Raw genomic sequence first — 17,450 nt, 5'->3', positions numbered from 1 at the left:
CCTACACAGAATCCTTACTGGATTTTTTAGGTTATTAGCAAATTTTATTTATTATTCTCTACACTGAACTAATTAAGAATGGGAGCTACTAGCAATTATTTTTATAAGAAGTTAATTAATGCGTGTTTATATTTTCTATTTTTTGATAGTATTATAAAATTGACTAGGATTTAGACTGCTAATTTTTAGGAGATCTTCTTTTCTGTTTTTTATTTCCAAATAAATCAGGTCCAGATAGTATATTTGGAAATTTAATAAATTTTGACGTTCTTACAATGGGACCTCATTTTAAACAAATTTTATCTCCAAAATTAAAGCCCTGATATTTTTGTAAATTGTCTTACTTGAATTTTCTCTTTTTTTAATTTTAATCATCAAATCCGAAATTCAACTTTTCAGTATCAGAAAATTGTTGTTTCCCAAATCTGGCTTTTCATTATTCAGCAAACGCGCTGTGAATCGTTTACCTCTAATGTAAACCCGATTTTATACGAGGCAATTCTCAATTCTGATTCGGAAAAGGAAGCGTCAGGCCTATCAAAGGAACATAAAACAAACTGCCTTTTTATTTGAGCCTGGCAAGTAAGAGGCAATGCTTTTAGCCGTTATTTCATTGGAGTGAAAACGGATCGATGTTGATTAGGATCGCGTCTGGCGGCAGTTTGTACATCTACAACATCACCGAGGCCGACGCCGGAGTTTACGAGTGCGCCGCAGTCAACGAAAAAGGCAAAATTTCGGCGAAAGCCACCGTCACTGTCAGAGGTATGACACGTTTGCGTTATTAAAATTTATGAGTCTATGCGCCTCCGCAGCTTTTTATTTCAAATTTTTATCTCGCACGTCGACGGTGAATATTTTTGTCGCGCGAAAACACTTTGTGTGCCGCATAAATCACCCGGCGCGAGAAAAAACTGTCTTTTCGCAAAAATGATAATTTGTCCGTCAGGCATGACGGTGGTTGCTGGGCCGGGCGACAGGTTCGTGGTAAAGGCGCACCAAGAAGCGCAAAGCAAGGTGGACAAGGCAGTCAACGACACCCTAACGTCGCTCTTCACGCGCTCGACGCCTGCCACCCCGGGCGAGCTGCTGCGAATCCTGCGCTACCCCAATGCTGAGGCCAGGCAAGTGGCCAGGGCAGCCGAAATCTACGAAATCACCCTGGCTAATGTGCGAAAGTACGTGCTGGCTGGCTTGAAACTCAGTCTCGAAGATAGCAAAGGTAAATGGAACATTTCTTATTTTTCGTATCCACCAAGATATATATGGCGCCACCGTTAATTTACAATTATCTGGAACTTTTGCACTTCATTTCTACAATGTGCAATAGTAAAATCACAAAATCAGGACCAAAAGTGACAGTCAAATTTCTGATTTTATTTTCTAAAATAATGTATGAACGTTTACCTGATTTCGATTCCTCTCGTCGCGCTGTCGTCGCGATCTATCCAATGGTGCGCAAATTATCCCTTCTAATGATATAGGGAGACAGTGCTCAGCGCTAGATTAGCTTACAAACTTTGCAGCCAATTTTCTCTTAAATTTATACAGCACTTTGGGCAAATTATAACTCTTTCCCAATTTTTACAGATTGATTTAGGTAGACAGCAAAGTTTTTTTCATGATTTTGCACTACACAATTCTGCTACACATTCTTTAATGACCCCTGTTTGTCCCAAATGTGTTAAAAATTTCAAGCAAACATTTTGGTTCTCTCGAAATTCAAGCCAAACAATTATTTTCATCATTTAAATAGCTCACAATGGTGTCAATCCAAGGATGGTCCACTCCGCATCGTTTTGTCAATCTTTCAATTCAGGGGGCCTTTAACGTAAAAAAAAACTAATTTTACAAATAAAAATTGGCCCGGCAATTCGCGAAACAAACAACGCCAATTTTTAGGTATTGAAAATTTGATTTTTACGATTCTAATGTAACTTGGCTCAACTGATTTTGGTTTGAAGCGATTTTTTACGCCAAATTAAAATGCTAAATAGGAGGATTTAATCTGAATAAACCGCAGCGAGAGTACCCGAAGCCCTTCCAGATTGATGAATACGTATAGAAAAAATATATTATACGGGTGCGGCTAATGTGCCGTGAATTTTTCAGACTTTTCGTATAGAGAGCTGCTGTCGCCGAACCAGCTTGAGCTGGTCGCCAACCTGTCCGGCTGCATGCTGCACAGGCCGCACGTGGACTGCGACGACATGTGCTTCCACGCCAAGTACAGGGCGTTGGACGGCACCTGCAACAACCTGAGACACCCGATGTGGGGCGCCTCACTCACCGCTTTCGTCCGCCTTCTCCCAGCTGCCTACGAAAACGGATTTAATCTGCCAATAGGTATGTCGCAGTTTCATTTTCTGAGTTAGAAAGAACTCACGGTGACTTACTCCAACTTACTAATAGAGGAAATAAGTTCATACATACAGAACAAGGTTTTGGAGATTTTAATAGTTATTTTTAATAAGTAATATAAAACAAAACTTGGAATTTTATAATTTTTTTAGCTTTGTGTAGACTGATGATATGATTTTGCGATTTCAATCTCTTATTTTTAAAAAGTGGTGTTTTCAAATTAACTAAAAATTTCAAGGTTGGTCAAAACCAACCAATTTATTTTTCGATATATTTGCCTTAGAACAACTGATACCCCTCCCTAAAGCTGCCAGTTTTATTTCTCAAGCAATGCGATGAATATTTTTTATTTTAGGTCAAATATATGCCTTTCTCTTGTGCCATTCCGTTGTCTTATTAATTTTTCCACTCCTTAGACTCGAATACTGTATATTTTAATCAATTAATAAGAGAAATGATGCCAAAAATTCACATATTCAATTTATTATCTGAATGGTTTTCTTAGATAAATGACCAAAAAGCTATTAAAAAGGAAAATGACTAAAATTTTCAAATTTTAATCGTTTATTCATTATAAATTTTCTCATATTAGTTATCGATTTTTTTAAATTGACTAAGCTAGGAAACGCAAGATTCGATTTTATATATTGGTTTTATTCTTAATTTATAGTCCACCCATTAGTTATTTACCAATAGCAGGCTGGAGCTCATGGTTACAGCTTTATATTTTGCTCTACATGAGGAACAAAAAATGACTTATATATGTTGATAAATAGTGGTGAGATGCGTAAAATATTTATCAATATAGTTTTAAGCCCTCGACTCGGGCGTTTCCTCCTGTCCTCATTCCGCTCCACTATATAACAGTATAAGATAGCAAATCCGAATTTATGTTCTCAAATCTTTGAGTGGATCCTTTGCAAATGAAATTACCATAATCATTAGCTCAACAGAGTTTGGCAGTATAATGTTAATCAAGATTTATGATGAGCGCAACAGCTATTATTGAAGGCCACTTTGCGAGTGTTGAGCAATCGCTTCTGGGGTACGAGAATAATTGCTTTTAAACGTGGAGAGATCATTAATCTCAATCCCGGCGGCAACGCCGTTTCTTGTGTTGCCGAGCGACAATTAACCGCGTCGTTTTCCTCGCAGGCTGGACAAAAGGGCTCAAGTACCGCGGCTTTGAGAAGCCGAATGCTCGCCTCGTTTCCAGCTCTTTGTTGAGCACCACCGACATCACCCCCGACCACTTTAACAGCCACATGCTGATGCAGTGGGGTCAGTTCCTGGACCACGATATGGACCACGCCATTCCTTCGCTCAGCGGCGAGAGCTACGAAGACGGCGTCGAGTGCAAGGGGTAAAATATCTCCACAGCGTTACTTTCAGGATAAAAGCATTTTTTAGTTTCAATTAAAAGTGAGACATTTTCAGGGAAACTCCACATACATTTCGAATTCAAAATCGTTCTATTAAACGTGACTTAGCAGTCGATATTTTTTTATTAAACATTGTTTTCGAGTTACAGAGGCCACCAAAAATTTTGAATAACCTAAAAATCAAATTTTGATGTTTTGTATGAAGATGAGATGATATTTTTCATCATTCACTTTTCAAAAAACTATACATGATGTTTTCATTGAATGCACTTCAGACCTTTAAAATGCTACTTTAATATTGAAAATTACATTCTATATACTCAAAACATTTTTTATGCTATGTTTAAATTGAATAGTTTGTATCTAAAATGAGTTCAAAGTAAAATTATTTATTTTAGGGCATATTGAATTTAAAAAAAGTTGGGCTATGGCCGTTTGATTAAAATAATATCATGTACATATCAATTTTCAGTGGATAAAAATTTCGCTTATCCAAGCGTGTTGTCTGATTTAATCCTCCGTTTTGTATGCCATTCATGAAATACAACTTGAAGGGCCACAGATTTCGAGTGGCGATATAATAAATTTCCGTCCACTTTTCCGCTCGACTGGTGCTCATGATGGCTCGGTCGGCGAGAATTTATATTCAGAGCGGGCAGACAATTTAATCGTCGCCACTGCCGTGAGTGGCCGCAAAGCGCAGGATGAAAAGAGTGCTTGATCCGTATTTCAGGTCATGCGAGTTCGCCTCTCCATGCTACCCGATTGAGATTCCCGAGCACGACTTGCGGGGCCGATTAGACAAGTGCATGGATTTCGTGAGGAGCAGTGCTATTTGTGGTTCCGGCGGCACTTCGGTCCTCTTCGACTCGGTCAACCCGCGCGAGCAGATAAATCAGCTCACTTCCTTCATTGATGCATCCCAGGTATGAACTGGCTCCATCTATATTTTCACATGAATGAAGAACCAGGTGGACAATTAACAAAAAGACTGTCCAATATTGTTTACGCAAGTTTCTGCACTTTTTCACAGCAGTTTTTGGGTTAGTTCAAAACAGGAGCCCCCTGCTTTTTTAATATTTGAAAATCTTGAAAACGTTGTCATAATTTTACAGAAATTTAAATTTCTTGTTCATATCTAAGACGCAAAAACCACTTGAATTTTTCAAAACCCTTTGATCATACGAGAATTTAGTATTATTTTATTAGTATTATTATTTTCTTCTTCCACATAATATGCATTTGACTGATTTTTCAAGAATTTAAATCTACCAAAGCGGTTTCCTGTGTCCCAAAAAGGATTTAAAATTATTAAGCACAGTTAAATATGCCCGTTAGAATGATTCTCTCTCTCTCTCTTTCTCTTATCTTTTAATTTTTACTTCATTTTGCCAAGGTTGAGCCAGTATCTTTTTTAACTAATAAAATTTGTTTTCAACTAAAATCAGGTCAAGTGCTTATTTCTGGAGAGTTAATAAGTCCTCGAAAAATTTTAAACAAATTATCTGAATTTAAAACAATTGATATTTTATTTCAGGTTTATGGTTTCTCCAGTTCAGTGGCGTCAGATCTGCGAAACTTCACTAGCCAGGATGGGCTCATGAGAACAACCAACCTGCCAAGAGTCCGGGGTGACCTGTTGCCACTGGAAGACCGGCCCTTTATGGACTGCAGACGGGATCCAAGGGAGCACAACATTGGCTGCTTCATGGCTGGAGACATCAGGGCCAACGAGCAAGTGGCCCTGTTGGCGATGCACACTATCTGGCTCAGGGAACACAACAGGGTCGCCCTCAAGCTGAGGTCTTTCAACCCTTTGTGGGAGTCAGACACGATTTTCCACGAAGCACGAAAGGTAAAAAGTGTAATGCAAACAGAAAAATAAATTTCTGAACCTTTTTTAACCTTTCAACACCATTTTAAAAAATATTTAATTTCCCAGACGGAATCTAAAGGGTAAATTAATGAACATTGAAGGATACTTAACGGTGGATTTGAATAAATCAACATCTTAAAATGTAATGGACATAAGTTAATTAAACCTCGTCAATTTTAATTAAAAAAAATATCGCATGGGGAACTATTTGTTCAAACGTCTTCACAGTTTTATAATAAATTTCGTATTTCCGTAGATTGTTGGCGCCCAAATGCAGCACATCACGTTCACCCACTGGCTGCCGCACATCCTGGGCCCCTCGGGCATGGAGAAGATGGGCGCCTACAAGGGCTACCAGCCAGACGTGGACCCTCGCGTGTCCAACGCATTCGCGACGGCTGCCTTCCGCTTCGGCCACTCGTTGATCAACCCCATTTTCGAGAGACTCAACGCCTCCTTCCACCCTATTCCCGAGGGGCCGTTGCCCCTGCACAGAGCCTTCTTCTCTCCCTGGCGCCTCGTCGAGGAGGGCGGCGTCGACCCCCTCATGAGAGGCATGATCTTTTCTCCTGCAAAGCTAAAGACGCCCCAGCAAACCTTGAATTCCGACTTGACCGAACGACTCTTCTCCGCAGCGCATAACGTAAGTTAAATGCCCAATTGCGAAAATCCTTTTAATATTACAATCTGCTTAAAGACAGAGCCGTCACTCATTTGCAATTTTCCGATGCTTCACACACTGCGATTTCGGATTTTATTCTGCTGCTGTGCAAATTGATTAAAATTTTGGTATAATTTTCGTTTGCAAAATTTAAGGTTGCGTTGGACTTGGCTGCAATTAACATTCAACGAGGTCGAGACCACGGTTTACCAAGCTACAATGACTACCGCCGATTCTGCAATTTGAGCCACGCAGAAACCTTCATGGACTTGCGCAATGAAATCAAGAGCAGTGGAGTGCGAGAAAAACTTGAGAAGTTGTACGGTCATCCAGGTAAACTAGTTTAAATTAGTAATCCAGCTTTTATTTGCAACATAAATTAAGTCCACTTAGTAGAAACAGAAAGAGTATTTTAAATGAAATCGTTCATAGGAAACATTGATTTGTGGGTTGGAGGCATCCTGGAGGATCAGGTGGAGGGTGGAAAGGTCGGTCCTACCTTCCAGTGCATCTTGGTTGACCAGTTCCGCAGACTCCGCGATGGAGACAGGTGAAAATTTGCAATGAAGCACTTAGCACAATTTAAAGCTGGAATTTTGGCAGATTTTGGTACGAGGACCCAGCCGTTTTCTCTCCAGCGCAGTTGACGCAGATCCGGCAGACGTCCCTGGCGGCTGTGCTATGCAACAACGGAGATTCAATCGACCGGGTGACCAGGGATGTGTTCACGCTACCAATGATGCAAAGGTCGGGCCTGGTGACTTGCGAGGAGGTGCCTCAGATAGAGCTCAGCTTCTGGACTGAATGCTGCCAAGGTGAGTTGAAAGTTAAAAGCAAAATCTGGAACATTTTGAAGGACATAATTAAATATTTCTTCAGCTGATAAATATCTCTGAAACAAACAATTTAAATTTTGACTTGTTGAGGACCAGCTTCCTAAATTAACCCTAATATAATTATTTAAAATTATTCAAAGGCTATATATATAAAATATGTATTTGGAGGTAAATTTGAACGTGCCTTTGAGCTATTTATTTTTCTATCTATTTTTAATGATAAAATGTTCAAATTCCTATTTTAATTCCAGAATGCAAAAACTCGCAAAGACCCGAGATATCAAGACGAGTTCGCCGTGCTGCTGACGACACAAATCAAGTTGTCGAGGAAGCTGCAACTCCTGCGGTGACCCAGGCACCAAGGAGGAGGAACAAAAACCCTGGTGGCAGAACAACGACCACCAGCACCACAGCCCCAACCACAACCACCACCGCGACGGTTGCAACGACGACGACCGCCACTCCGATGACCACCGCCATGACCACGGCCTCTCCAAAGCCACCAGCTCCCGAGGCAGACGACTCAGAGGAAGGGCACCACGAGGAGGAAGAAGAAGAAGAGGCCAAGACTATCGAGGAGGTGATAGCGTACATCGACAAGCAGCTGAAGAGGATCAAGCGAAAGATCAAGAAACTGGAGCACAGGATCATCAACGAGGACTCGCACAAATCGCTCAAGCACAACAGCAAGCAGTGCACCGACGACACCGGACACGTCCGACTCAACGGCGAAATCTGGCACCTCGATTCATGCACGCAGTGCCACTGTTTGGTGAGTCATAAAATGACACTACTTGCTGTTTGGGGCGAGCTGATTTGCGCCTTAATTTGATTCCCTTGCATTGCAATGACGAGTCAATGCTGATTGGAGAGGATTGCGAAAGCTTTCCGACTCGCTACTTGCTGCTTTGCACCTTTACAGCATGCGCGAATCAATTCACAGGACAAATGTCTAGCGTTCCAATAAAATACCCTAGAGCGGAGGCAGAGGCTTAAGCTTTAGTCCTTTTCTGGACTGGGTATATCCTCCAATGAGGCCTGTGCGCCGATGTTTATATTGCATGAAGAATGGCAGTAAGTGCGATTAAATTTAAATTTGTTTCAATTCATTTTTAATAATTTCTAGATTATTATTATTATAGAGCATTTGAAAGGCCTTCAAAATGAGTCGATTCTCATTGAAAGTACCCAACTAAAGTCGTTAATTTTTGTAACTTTACTGTTCTTTTGACTTGGATGAGAATAAACAATAATAAAGTTGTTTTTTGCTTTCAGAAACATCAGATAACGTGCACTCGAAACATTTGCCCTCCTCTCATCTGCAACCTGCCCCAAGTGGCCATCACGCATGACGGCGAGTGCTGCGCTCGGTGCACATCTCCAAAGGCCTAGGAAGGCCTCCAGCAAGACTACACCTAGTCAATTTTGTGTGCTCCTCATATCACAGAATTCAACTCTACACATAGTCCGAGCAGCAGATATTACCGTTAAAATGACTAGACTCGAGAAATTCTAGGATGTAGAACTACAAAATATTCCTAATTGGTCGTGGAATCATGTATGAAAACTTCTATGACTATTCCTGCCAGATATAGCTGCCAAGTTCAAGTAAATAACTGTCGTCGTTTAATGCCAGGCGTAAAATAAAAAATTCTCTAACTTTGTTTCAATACGAAAAATTCCGCTTTGTTAAGTTAACGTGTGGATGCCATATTATATAATTGTATTTAAATTCCAGATATAAATCTAAGTAAGTGTTCAACTATTGCATTAAATAATTATTTGATAATATCAACTCTTTAACGTGTTCTGCGTGAATCAAGCTTGTTTGTGGATGATCTCTCGAAATGGAATTAGTAAATGTTAAGAGCCATGACCTAATATAAACTTCAATAGTTGAACTGTGTCGAGTGTCGAGCCGATGCATGTCAGCAGCGAAAGAAAGCTTCGTAACAATAAACAAACCCTTAAAATTATTTTCTAATGTCGAGTTATTATTTCAAATCCTTGAAAAAGATTTTAAAGAGGTTGAATAATTACATGAAACTTAAAGGAAGAGGTGTCTGGAAAATCTTATGCTTGGCCTTGGATCGCCTTCTGGATCTGCTGCATCTGGGCCTGAGCTTTTGTCAAATTGTCCTTGGTTGCCTGCATTTTTTCTTCTTGATCAGCCAACATCTTGTTTTGTCTCTCCCTAAAGAGGGTCCAGTTTAAAACTTCTATCAATCAAAGATGAAACTTGACACTTACACTTCAGAGGAAATGTACTTAATTCGTTTGTCTACATTCATCTTTGCTTCCTCGATGTCCTGCTTCACAAGGACAGGGCCCATCAGTTTGTAGACTGTGTTGCTTGGCTTCAAAAGGTCTAATTCCTTTGAAGAAAAAACATAATTAGAATTTGAAACTTAACTTTCTTTTGAACACAAATTTAAATTATGAAGAACACAAGCAAGTGAGGGACTTTGATGGGCAAGTATGTAGTAAACACGCTAACCAGATCAATCAATCTATGTATTTAGAATAAAAAAGGCATTTGATTTGAGAAAACAGTGAAACTACTGCAATCCAGTTTCGTGGCTCATACCTCTTTCACAACTTTATTTTCCCCAAGCTGGGCGTCCAGTTGTTGGTGGGCGTTCATAGACTTTTGGTACTCTGTAACGAAATGAGAGGAAGATGTCAATATTTTTACCTTTTATTACTTCATATGACCACTAAAGGCTTCGATTTAATAGTAGAGGGACAGAAAGAGTATTATGACGGATCAAATTGAAATAATAAAACAATTTTTAAGTAAAAAACAAAACCTGGGGCTTAATTTGGAAGTTTGGATTGGTCCATCACATTTTTATCGCTATGTATATTTGCGATATTATGGTCCGCTAATTATTACCTTTCTGTAGCTTTTTAAGAGCTTCGAGTTCAGAGTTGAGCTTTTTCTGCATTTCTTCCATAGCAAAGGTGTAAAATCACAATAAACCAGTCAAAAACCGGACAGAATGCAGACACACCTCGTGCAAGTTTGTTTATCAGCTTAAGTGGGCGTGTACTCTAAGTCCTGTCATTTTTTATAGCTCCACACCAAAGCGCGCGAAGAGTCAATCTGAATCTGATTCAGAAAAATGCAAGATTAGATAGCAGAGCTCGTGCGTGCATTCGTATTGTGCATTTTTCCTGTTTTTCAAGGACACAACACCGAGTCATGTTTTTTTATTAATCACGACATCACGTGAAAAAGCAAAAGAAGTTAAATAATGTCATACTAACCACGGAAATAAAAATGAATCCAACAAAAAGCACTATAATGTATAATGCTGTCCTTGAACTTTGAACACAATATGTGCAAGTAGTGAAATTTCCGGAAAGTTCCGGTAATTTTCAAAATTTCGATTTGATTGCACATTTTTTTGCAAAGATTTAACGGTTTGAAAAGGAAGGCAGGGAAAAATTAATGAATTAATGAGGCATTGGACTGGAGCCAAAGAATTTAAAAAATAGTTTGTAGTAGGAAGGATCTAAATCAAGTGACACCCCCCTTGGCAAGTGGTCTTCAGATTTTGATAAAATTCGGTGGAGATGTTGCCCTAGGGGACCTAAGTTGAACCCTAAAATATTAGGTGAAAATTCCAAAAATTGCCCATTTTACGGGGGTTCAAAATTTGAGATTTTTGAAAAAGGTGATGTTTTCGGCGATTTGTAACTTTGACTCTGTTTGTGGTAAACACAAAAATTTAGTATCCAAAATAATCTACGTTTAATGCCAAACAACTTCCCCACGACGACCAACTTCGTAGGTCAAAGGTCAAGGTCACTAAATTCGGGTCAAATTTTTCAAAAAAATCCCACATACCCTAGTACATAAAATTTTGAAAATTCAAAATAGCCAAAATGTGCCTCATATTCATGGTAACAACATATAAAAAATTGGCGAGACTTATTTTTTTCTTTTTCGAGATATTTTGAATTGAGTGTTAAAAACCGGTGTTTTCCGGGTCTTCTGATCGCAAATAAAAACACGTTTTCCGCTTAATCTCAGCTTCTATGGGTCCGATTTAGAAAAACCGCACACCATTTGATACGTAATGACCTCCCCTAGGTAATGCAAGGGATCATAAGGGTGCCCACCCCTTTCAAACCCTTAACCACCCCCTGGAAATCCGAAAATTTTTTTTCAAATATTTACTCTCTAACTCGATTAATTAAGCAAAATACTAATCAAACATGATTTAAAATAATTAAAATGTATAATATTTTCATTTACTTTGTAGAAAAATAACTTTAAAAAAGTAAAATTGCTATTAATAAAATAATTTAAGTTTATTTTAAATATATAATTATTTTGGGTTTTTGTTTATTCAAAATAGCTGATTTATTTATTTTTTTTTTAGAATTTTAAAATTTATTTTATATTTTACAGTGTTTCTTTATAAATATAAAGAAATGCAACCAATACCAATAATTTGTTAAGCACACAATTTTTACCAAATGCTTATGGTTTAACAAATATTAATGGTTGCATTTATTTATTATAATAGAAGAACACTCTAGAATATAAAACATATTCTAAAATTCTTAAAAAAAAAATAAAAAAATCAGCTATTTTGAATAAACAAAAACCCAAAATAATTATATATTTAAAATAAACTTAAATTATTTTATTAATAGCAATTTTACTTTTTTAAAGTTATTTTTCTACAAAGTAAATGAAAATATTATACATTTTAATTATTTTAAATCATGTTTGATTAGTATTTTGCTTAATTAATCGAGTTAGAGAGTAAATATTTGAAAAAAAAATTTTCGGATTTCCAGGGGGTGGTTAAGGGTTTGAAAGGGGTGGGCACCCTTATGATCCCTTGCATTACCTAGGGGAGGTCATTACGTATCAAATGGTGTGCGGTTTTTCTAAATCGGACCCATAGAAGCTGAGATTAAGCGGAAAACGTGTTTTTATTTGCGATCAGAAGACCCGGAAAACACCGGTTTTTAACACTCAATTCAAAATATCTCGAAAAAGAAAAAAATAAGTCTCGCCAATTTTTTATATGTTGTTACCATGAATATGAGGCACATTTTGGCTATTTTGAATTTTCAAAATTTTATGTACTAGGGTATGTGGGATTTTTTTGAAAAATTTGACCCGAATTTAGTGACCTTGACCTTTGACCTACGAAGTTGGTCGTCGTGGGGAAGTTGTTTGGCATTAAACGTAGATTATTTTGGATACTAAATTTTTGTGTTTACCACAAACAGAGTCAAAGTTACAAATCGCCGAAAACATCACCTTTTTCAAAAATCTCAAATTTTGAACCCCCGTAAAATGGGCAATTTTTGGAATTTTCACCTAATATTTTAGGGTTCAACTTAGGTCCCCTAGGGCAACATCTCCACCGAATTTTATCAAAATCTGAAGACCACTTGCCAAGGGGGGTGTCACTTGATTTAGATCCTTCCAGTACAAAGATCCCACAATAATAAGAAAGCTTTGTTGTAAAAATTTCGCTGATATAAACATAAAGGTAAAACCACTACTACAAGTAAGTAAAGTTTGCGGGCAGCTTTATAACAAGATAGAATGCACTCTGCACTCTATGGTGCAAGAAGTATTTAAATAGTTTTATGTTATATACTTAGCACTCGTTATATACAAGCTCGTTGTCAGCATAAGTTTGACGGAAAGGAAAGAGTTAAAGATATAATTAACGATTTAACTTTAACTTTTGGTCTCTCTTAGATCGGAAAGAAATAAATTATTTGTTTTCAAACAAAAATTAAAATAAATATTTTATTTGCAAGCTGAAAATTGTTTAATAAAGTCAAGTATACACTTTGTTCAAAACATAAATTTGTTTGAAAATATGTTGATAGTAAAATCATTTGAAATAAATTATAGGATTGAAAAAAATTTAATGAAAATGTCAGCTCCTTTATAATAATTTGAAGTCTTTACTAATATCTAAACTTGCTGAAAAAATAAATTCAAATAAAAGCAATTACAAATCAGATTAACAGTAAGATGTCCTGTTTGATTTTTGACATTTTTTAAGTAAGAATATTTTTAATTCCAAATTTGAAACGATTTTCTAGAGTGTTGAAGACCATATATGGAGTGAAAGTGATAATAGAGACTAACGGTGTAGTACCTATGGTTTCTTAATGATAAGTCAAGAAATCTTTAAAAAAAAATGTACGTTAGATTACGTGTCTTGGTCAACACTTTAACCTATTTAGATCTCTTTTCCATATCATATCTCTATGTACATCACGTCATTACTATCATTTTGTCTGATAATATCATATCGGTTTTTCGACGCAATAAGCAAGAGAGCATGATGCAATAACCATAGCAGAGATAAATATCTCAGTCTTTATTATTTAGTAAAAAATCTGTGTAATTTGTCGAAGATAATCTTTTTCGTGTAGCTCATCAGTGGACCTCCAGGCGTTCTTGAGGTATTCTTTTAATTCATGGAATATATGTTTTATGGTTTTTTAATATAAATGCAAATAGCATGAGTTGACACTTGACACTAAAACAATTTTTCCTCATTATATAGTTGAGTGAAAATTTCAGCTACAACTTCTTAAAAAATTACTTTCGTGTTTTTTACATTTATTTTGAAAGTTGATGATATTTTCAATTTTTTAGATTTTGGCTCGACCGGGCTCGACGTAGAAAAAATAAGCGATGGTTCTGGAAGTTTGTCAAATAATATTTGACAATCCGGATCTCGTTTATTATGCAGGACATACCATTTCTGGCAAGCTTTTAGTCAGCAATGGATCGACGGAAACAGCTGTAAGAGGTACTAATGCTAATCCTACGTTTATGAAAGTATATTTATAGAAAAATTTAATACAATCATTAATGGGAATTATTGTGTGTTGTGCAGAAAAAAAATTACAGAATGTTCACAAGTACATTAATTCTTTTCAAGCATAAATTTTAATTTGTTGCCGATATGCCGATAATTGAACGTAAAAAATTCAAAATACTTATCATTTGCCCTAAATGTGTTAAAAGTTAACAATTTTGTCAAGTTTATTTTACATCTATTAGTGAAACTATTTCTAATAATTTAAAAATTTCACAGTAATCTACATTGAAATCAGAGGAGTAGGAACGGTTGAGTGGGTTGTAACCAAAGATATGCGAAAGCGAAATGTAAGGACAAATAGATACGAAACTCGAACTGTCACAACAGAACATACAAATCAAGAAACGTACGTTGTGGAAAAGATTTATGTTTTTCAAGGAGGTATACATAACGTAAAAACTTTTTCTTAAATTACTCCTATCAACAATTAATTGAATTACTCATTTTTAGGATGTGATGACGCTCTGGAGAGCGGTGAACACGAATTCGAATTCAACATTATTCTCCCTCAAGACATCCCGTCGTCCTTTGAAAGCGAGCTCGGCCAAATCCGCTACACAATCAGTGCCATTGTGGAAACACCCTGGGCGACTGACCAAGAAGCGATTAGAACTGTTACCATTGTAAATCCAATCGATTTGAATGAAGGTCCGCAGTTAGCGGTGGGTTAGTTAAAAATTAAAAAATATAATCTTGAGAAAAAGGTTTTTAGGAGCTGATTAGCATAAACAAAACAAGATCATTCCGTTCCCTTTTCTGGACATCGGGGACCGTGAACGTTAACCTTTCACTCCCTGTTGGCGGCGCTGTTCCAGGCGAAACGCTTTTGCCCACTCTGGACATTGAAAATCTTTCCAGGGTTCATATTAGCAACATTGAGATGAGTTTCAAAAGGGTGATTTAAATCAACAGTCTTTTAAATCATGTAATAATCAATTTATTTCAGCGGGTAGTTTACAAAGCGAGCGATGACACCAAAAAAACTGTCCTAAAAACCATCACATCAAAAAATCTGGGACATATCCACTCGCGTCAGTCGAAAATGTTTCAAGAAGAACCTGTCTATATTCCTGTGTTTCTCGCCTCAAACTTGAAACAATGTAAAATCATTGACCTGGACCATTTTTTGGAGGTAAACATAGAAAACCTCAATAAAAAGTCGTTTTTCAATAACAAATAATTCTAATTATCCAATATTTTATTTTCAAACAGTATTTTATTTAATTGAAATGTATTAAAGATATAAGTTGAAATTTGGATCTCGTACATATCGTGTTTTAACATGGAAAATTGACCCTCGGGGATTATTTATAGATAATATAAATGGAACCCAAATAAAAGGATTTAATTTATTTCATTTGATTTGTATAGGTAAATTTCATTCCCCCGGGCTTCCACTTCAGATTTAACGTCAAATTGCCAGTCGTGCTTGGCACTGTACCCCTGCGCCAAAGCTCTGATACAGGCAGCCAACCAACTGAACCAAATTACCCACCTATTGGCTGGAACATCAGCAGTGATCCTACCTTGTCCGCTTCCGCAGATGAAGTGCCCAGCTACTCTGATTTGCGTGAGTGAAAGAGTTAATTTATCGAGTCTGACTCCTTTTTATCTCTTTTCATTTATTTATTCCAGCTCCTCCGACTTACGAAGAATCCGTTTTTGAGGGTTCCGCTGCATCAGCACCTGGCAATGATGATGAGGAAACTGAAGACTAAATAACGTGTGGTGTGTGTTTTTAAATTGTTTTTTTAATGATCGAGCTCTGCATGAAACATGTATTGCTTCTATTCTGGCATCATCAAATAAAAAAAATTGTCAATTAGTGTTCAATACATAAATTTTTTTAACAATAAGTGCGTTCGATTTTATCTAACTTAGTTATCAATGAAAAAATAGCAATTTAGCGTTTAATCAAAGAAAAACATCTAAGTGGTGATTTTAATTATTCAGCGACGCGTCTGTATGCCAACATCTGACAAGACAAGAAAATAAGTTGGTAAAGGTTTTGAAAATTTTAATATAGCTGACACCCGGCGCATTGAAGGACTGTACTGCAGCACAGTTTTCTCCGATTTGCAGGCGTGCTTGTAAGACATCGAAGAGTTCGTCAAGCGTGTTGCACTGATTACGTGCAACAAACTTTTATTGTGTTCTGGCTCAGGGTGAGGTGAAATTTCACACGTATTGTGATGAACTCTGAGGATAAAATCTCAATTTACGTGTGATATCACATACAGCAAAAATGTGCGGCCATTATCCGCACGGTAAAGGGGCCATCGGGTGTGATTACCACAATAAAAAACTGCTCATTGTCTAGATAAATACATTACAAATGCGTTAACATGTCGACTTACATTTTGTTTTTTACTGTGACTTCAGTTCTGACTTTTATTTGGCGCTCTTGAGTTTCCATGTATAAAAAAATGAAGTGATGGTATCAACGTTAGTACTGAAAATCTGAATATAAACATTTAAAAATATTGTTTCCGCTGAATATTTGTCACTGTTGAAAAGTGAAGAATCTTCCCTGTGGTTTCCAGCAGCTTAAGTACCGTGAGCTAATTTTTTTGCACTGAATGTTTTATTTAGTTCTTGGAATTCCTGAAACCTTCACACACTTATTTGATAGTTAATGAACTTTCAAATTAACAATAGGCAATTTGGGGCATATCCAGATTTACTGCCGTAGAAATCTCTGTGATGACTCGCCATAAAGCTATAAAACTCGTGGCGCGCTTTACTTAATAGCAAACATAGGTTCTAGAAAATGATAACTTAAGATTTTTGTATATGAAAAGAGCTTTTGCGTCACACGTCACAATTTGGTGTGTAGAGTCTATTTTAACGTCACAAAAGAGGTGTGTCAATCGTTGTTTTGATTGCAATTCAAATAGTAACATGTAGACCAATGGCACAATTTTTTAATTAGGCAATAAATTCAATTATGAAACAAGAATGACCCTATTATATAAGATACCATTAAAGCAGCGTAATGATTTATTTAAGAGACAATTACTTTAAAAATAGCGCTTATTGTTAGATTTTTTAAGAAGTATAAAGTTTCTAGAAATAGCTTTAAATGAACATTTTGTGTACTTCTTATCTTTTAGTACCAAGGTAAAATGTAAGAATATGACCTGTATGACTAAAAATGAGGCCAAAGCTGTTTAGAGCTGAGTAATTAAGCATAATTTCGCGAAGTAATGCTGTTTCACTAGACGTGTGTACATAGTATATGCAAATTAAAAAATAGCCTTTTTAAATAAAGTGCCAGATGAAGAATTCAAGAGCTATAATAAAAATATCATATGTGCACACTTCTTGATAAAGCGTAATTATAATTATACATTAAAGTTGAAGCAATAAGCATGGGTTGCATTGAACAGGCTTAGGTTCTAGAATAATCGCGGGAAATAAAAAAATAAATTCTACTCGGAGACAACCAAAGCA

At 36.8% G+C, this 17,450-nt stretch overlaps 3 protein-coding genes across 7 annotated transcripts in view; 2 read left to right on the top strand and 1 right to left on the bottom strand.

Annotated features, from left to right (window-relative positions):
- Positions 1-9,092, top strand: part of Pxn (Peroxidasin) — a 68,779-nt gene extending 59,687 nt beyond the window's left edge. For all 5 annotated transcript variants that reach the window (XM_065486372.1, XM_065486371.1, XM_065486375.1 and 2 more), the window contains 12 exons: positions 644-765; positions 950-1,222; positions 2,113-2,346; positions 3,517-3,724; positions 4,477-4,669; positions 5,281-5,598; positions 5,876-6,262; positions 6,436-6,613; positions 6,713-6,830; positions 6,884-7,095; positions 7,368-7,888; positions 8,392-9,092. In XM_065486372.1, the coding sequence (XP_065342444.1) occupies positions 644-765; positions 950-1,222; positions 2,113-2,346; positions 3,517-3,724; positions 4,477-4,669; positions 5,281-5,598; positions 5,876-6,262; positions 6,436-6,613; positions 6,713-6,830; positions 6,884-7,095; positions 7,368-7,888; positions 8,392-8,508 (2,881 nt within the window). In that variant the 3' untranslated portion in view covers positions 8,509-9,092. The remainder of the gene's footprint in view (positions 1-643; positions 766-949; positions 1,223-2,112; positions 2,347-3,516; positions 3,725-4,476; positions 4,670-5,280; positions 5,599-5,875; positions 6,263-6,435; positions 6,614-6,712; positions 6,831-6,883; positions 7,096-7,367; positions 7,889-8,391) is intronic.
- Positions 6,629-10,158, bottom strand: Pfdn6 (prefoldin 6). The gene is made up of 5 exons (XM_065486378.1): positions 10,013-10,158; positions 9,704-9,774; positions 9,367-9,491; positions 9,157-9,310; positions 6,629-7,120 (listed from the first exon to the last, which is right to left on the bottom strand). Exons 1-4 carry the CDS (start codon positions 10,071-10,073, stop codon positions 9,190-9,192), a joined length of 378 nt encoding a protein of 125 aa, XP_065342450.1. The 5' UTR covers positions 10,074-10,158; the 3' UTR covers positions 6,629-7,120; positions 9,157-9,189.
- A 3,279-nt stretch (positions 10,159-13,437) lies between these two features.
- LOC135940071 (arrestin domain-containing protein 17-like) lies at positions 13,438-15,824 on the top strand. The gene is made up of 8 exons (XM_065484743.1): positions 13,438-13,572; positions 13,769-13,925; positions 14,214-14,378; positions 14,448-14,659; positions 14,710-14,892; positions 14,944-15,129; positions 15,369-15,567; positions 15,633-15,824. The coding sequence occupies exons 2-8, from the start codon at positions 13,808-13,810 to the stop codon at positions 15,713-15,715; spliced, it is 1,146 nt and encodes a 381-aa protein (XP_065340815.1). The 5' UTR covers positions 13,438-13,572; positions 13,769-13,807; the 3' UTR covers positions 15,716-15,824.
- Positions 15,825-17,450: the final 1,626 nt, after the last annotated feature.

This window comes from Cloeon dipterum, chromosome 3 (genome assembly GCF_949628265.1).
Source record: "Cloeon dipterum chromosome 3, ieCloDipt1.1, whole genome shotgun sequence".
NCBI lineage: Eukaryota > Metazoa > Arthropoda > Insecta > Ephemeroptera > Baetidae > Cloeon > Cloeon dipterum.
This window is presented reverse-complemented; position numbering and strand designations above follow the sequence as displayed.

What these genes read in the sequence shown, in the direction of transcription:
- Pfdn6 (XM_065486378.1), bottom strand. Translation starts at nt 10,073, where the DNA reads ATGGAAGAAATGCAGAAAAAGCTCAACTCTGAACTCGAAGCTCTTAAA. An exon ending in TCTTAAAAAGCTACAGAAAG is followed by an intron (nt 9,775 to 10,012) that starts GTAATAATTAGC and finishes ATTTCGTTACAG; the next exon opens with AGTACCAAAAGTCTATGAAC. An exon ending in AAAATAAAGTTGTGAAAGAG is followed by an intron (nt 9,492 to 9,703) that starts GTATGAGCCACG and finishes TTTTCTTCAAAG; the next exon opens with GAATTAGACCTTTTGAAGCC.
- LOC135940071 (XM_065484743.1), top strand. Translation starts at nt 13,808, where the DNA reads ATGGTTCTGGAAGTTTGTCAAATAATATTTGACAATCCGGATCTCGTT. An exon ending in ATGAAGGTCCGCAGTTAGCG is followed by an intron (nt 14,660 to 14,709) that starts GTGGGTTAGTTA and finishes AAAGGTTTTTAG; the next exon opens with GAGCTGATTAGCATAAACAA. An exon ending in GCCCAGCTACTCTGATTTGC is followed by an intron (nt 15,568 to 15,632) that starts GTGAGTGAAAGA and finishes TATTTATTCCAG; the next exon opens with CTCCTCCGACTTACGAAGAA.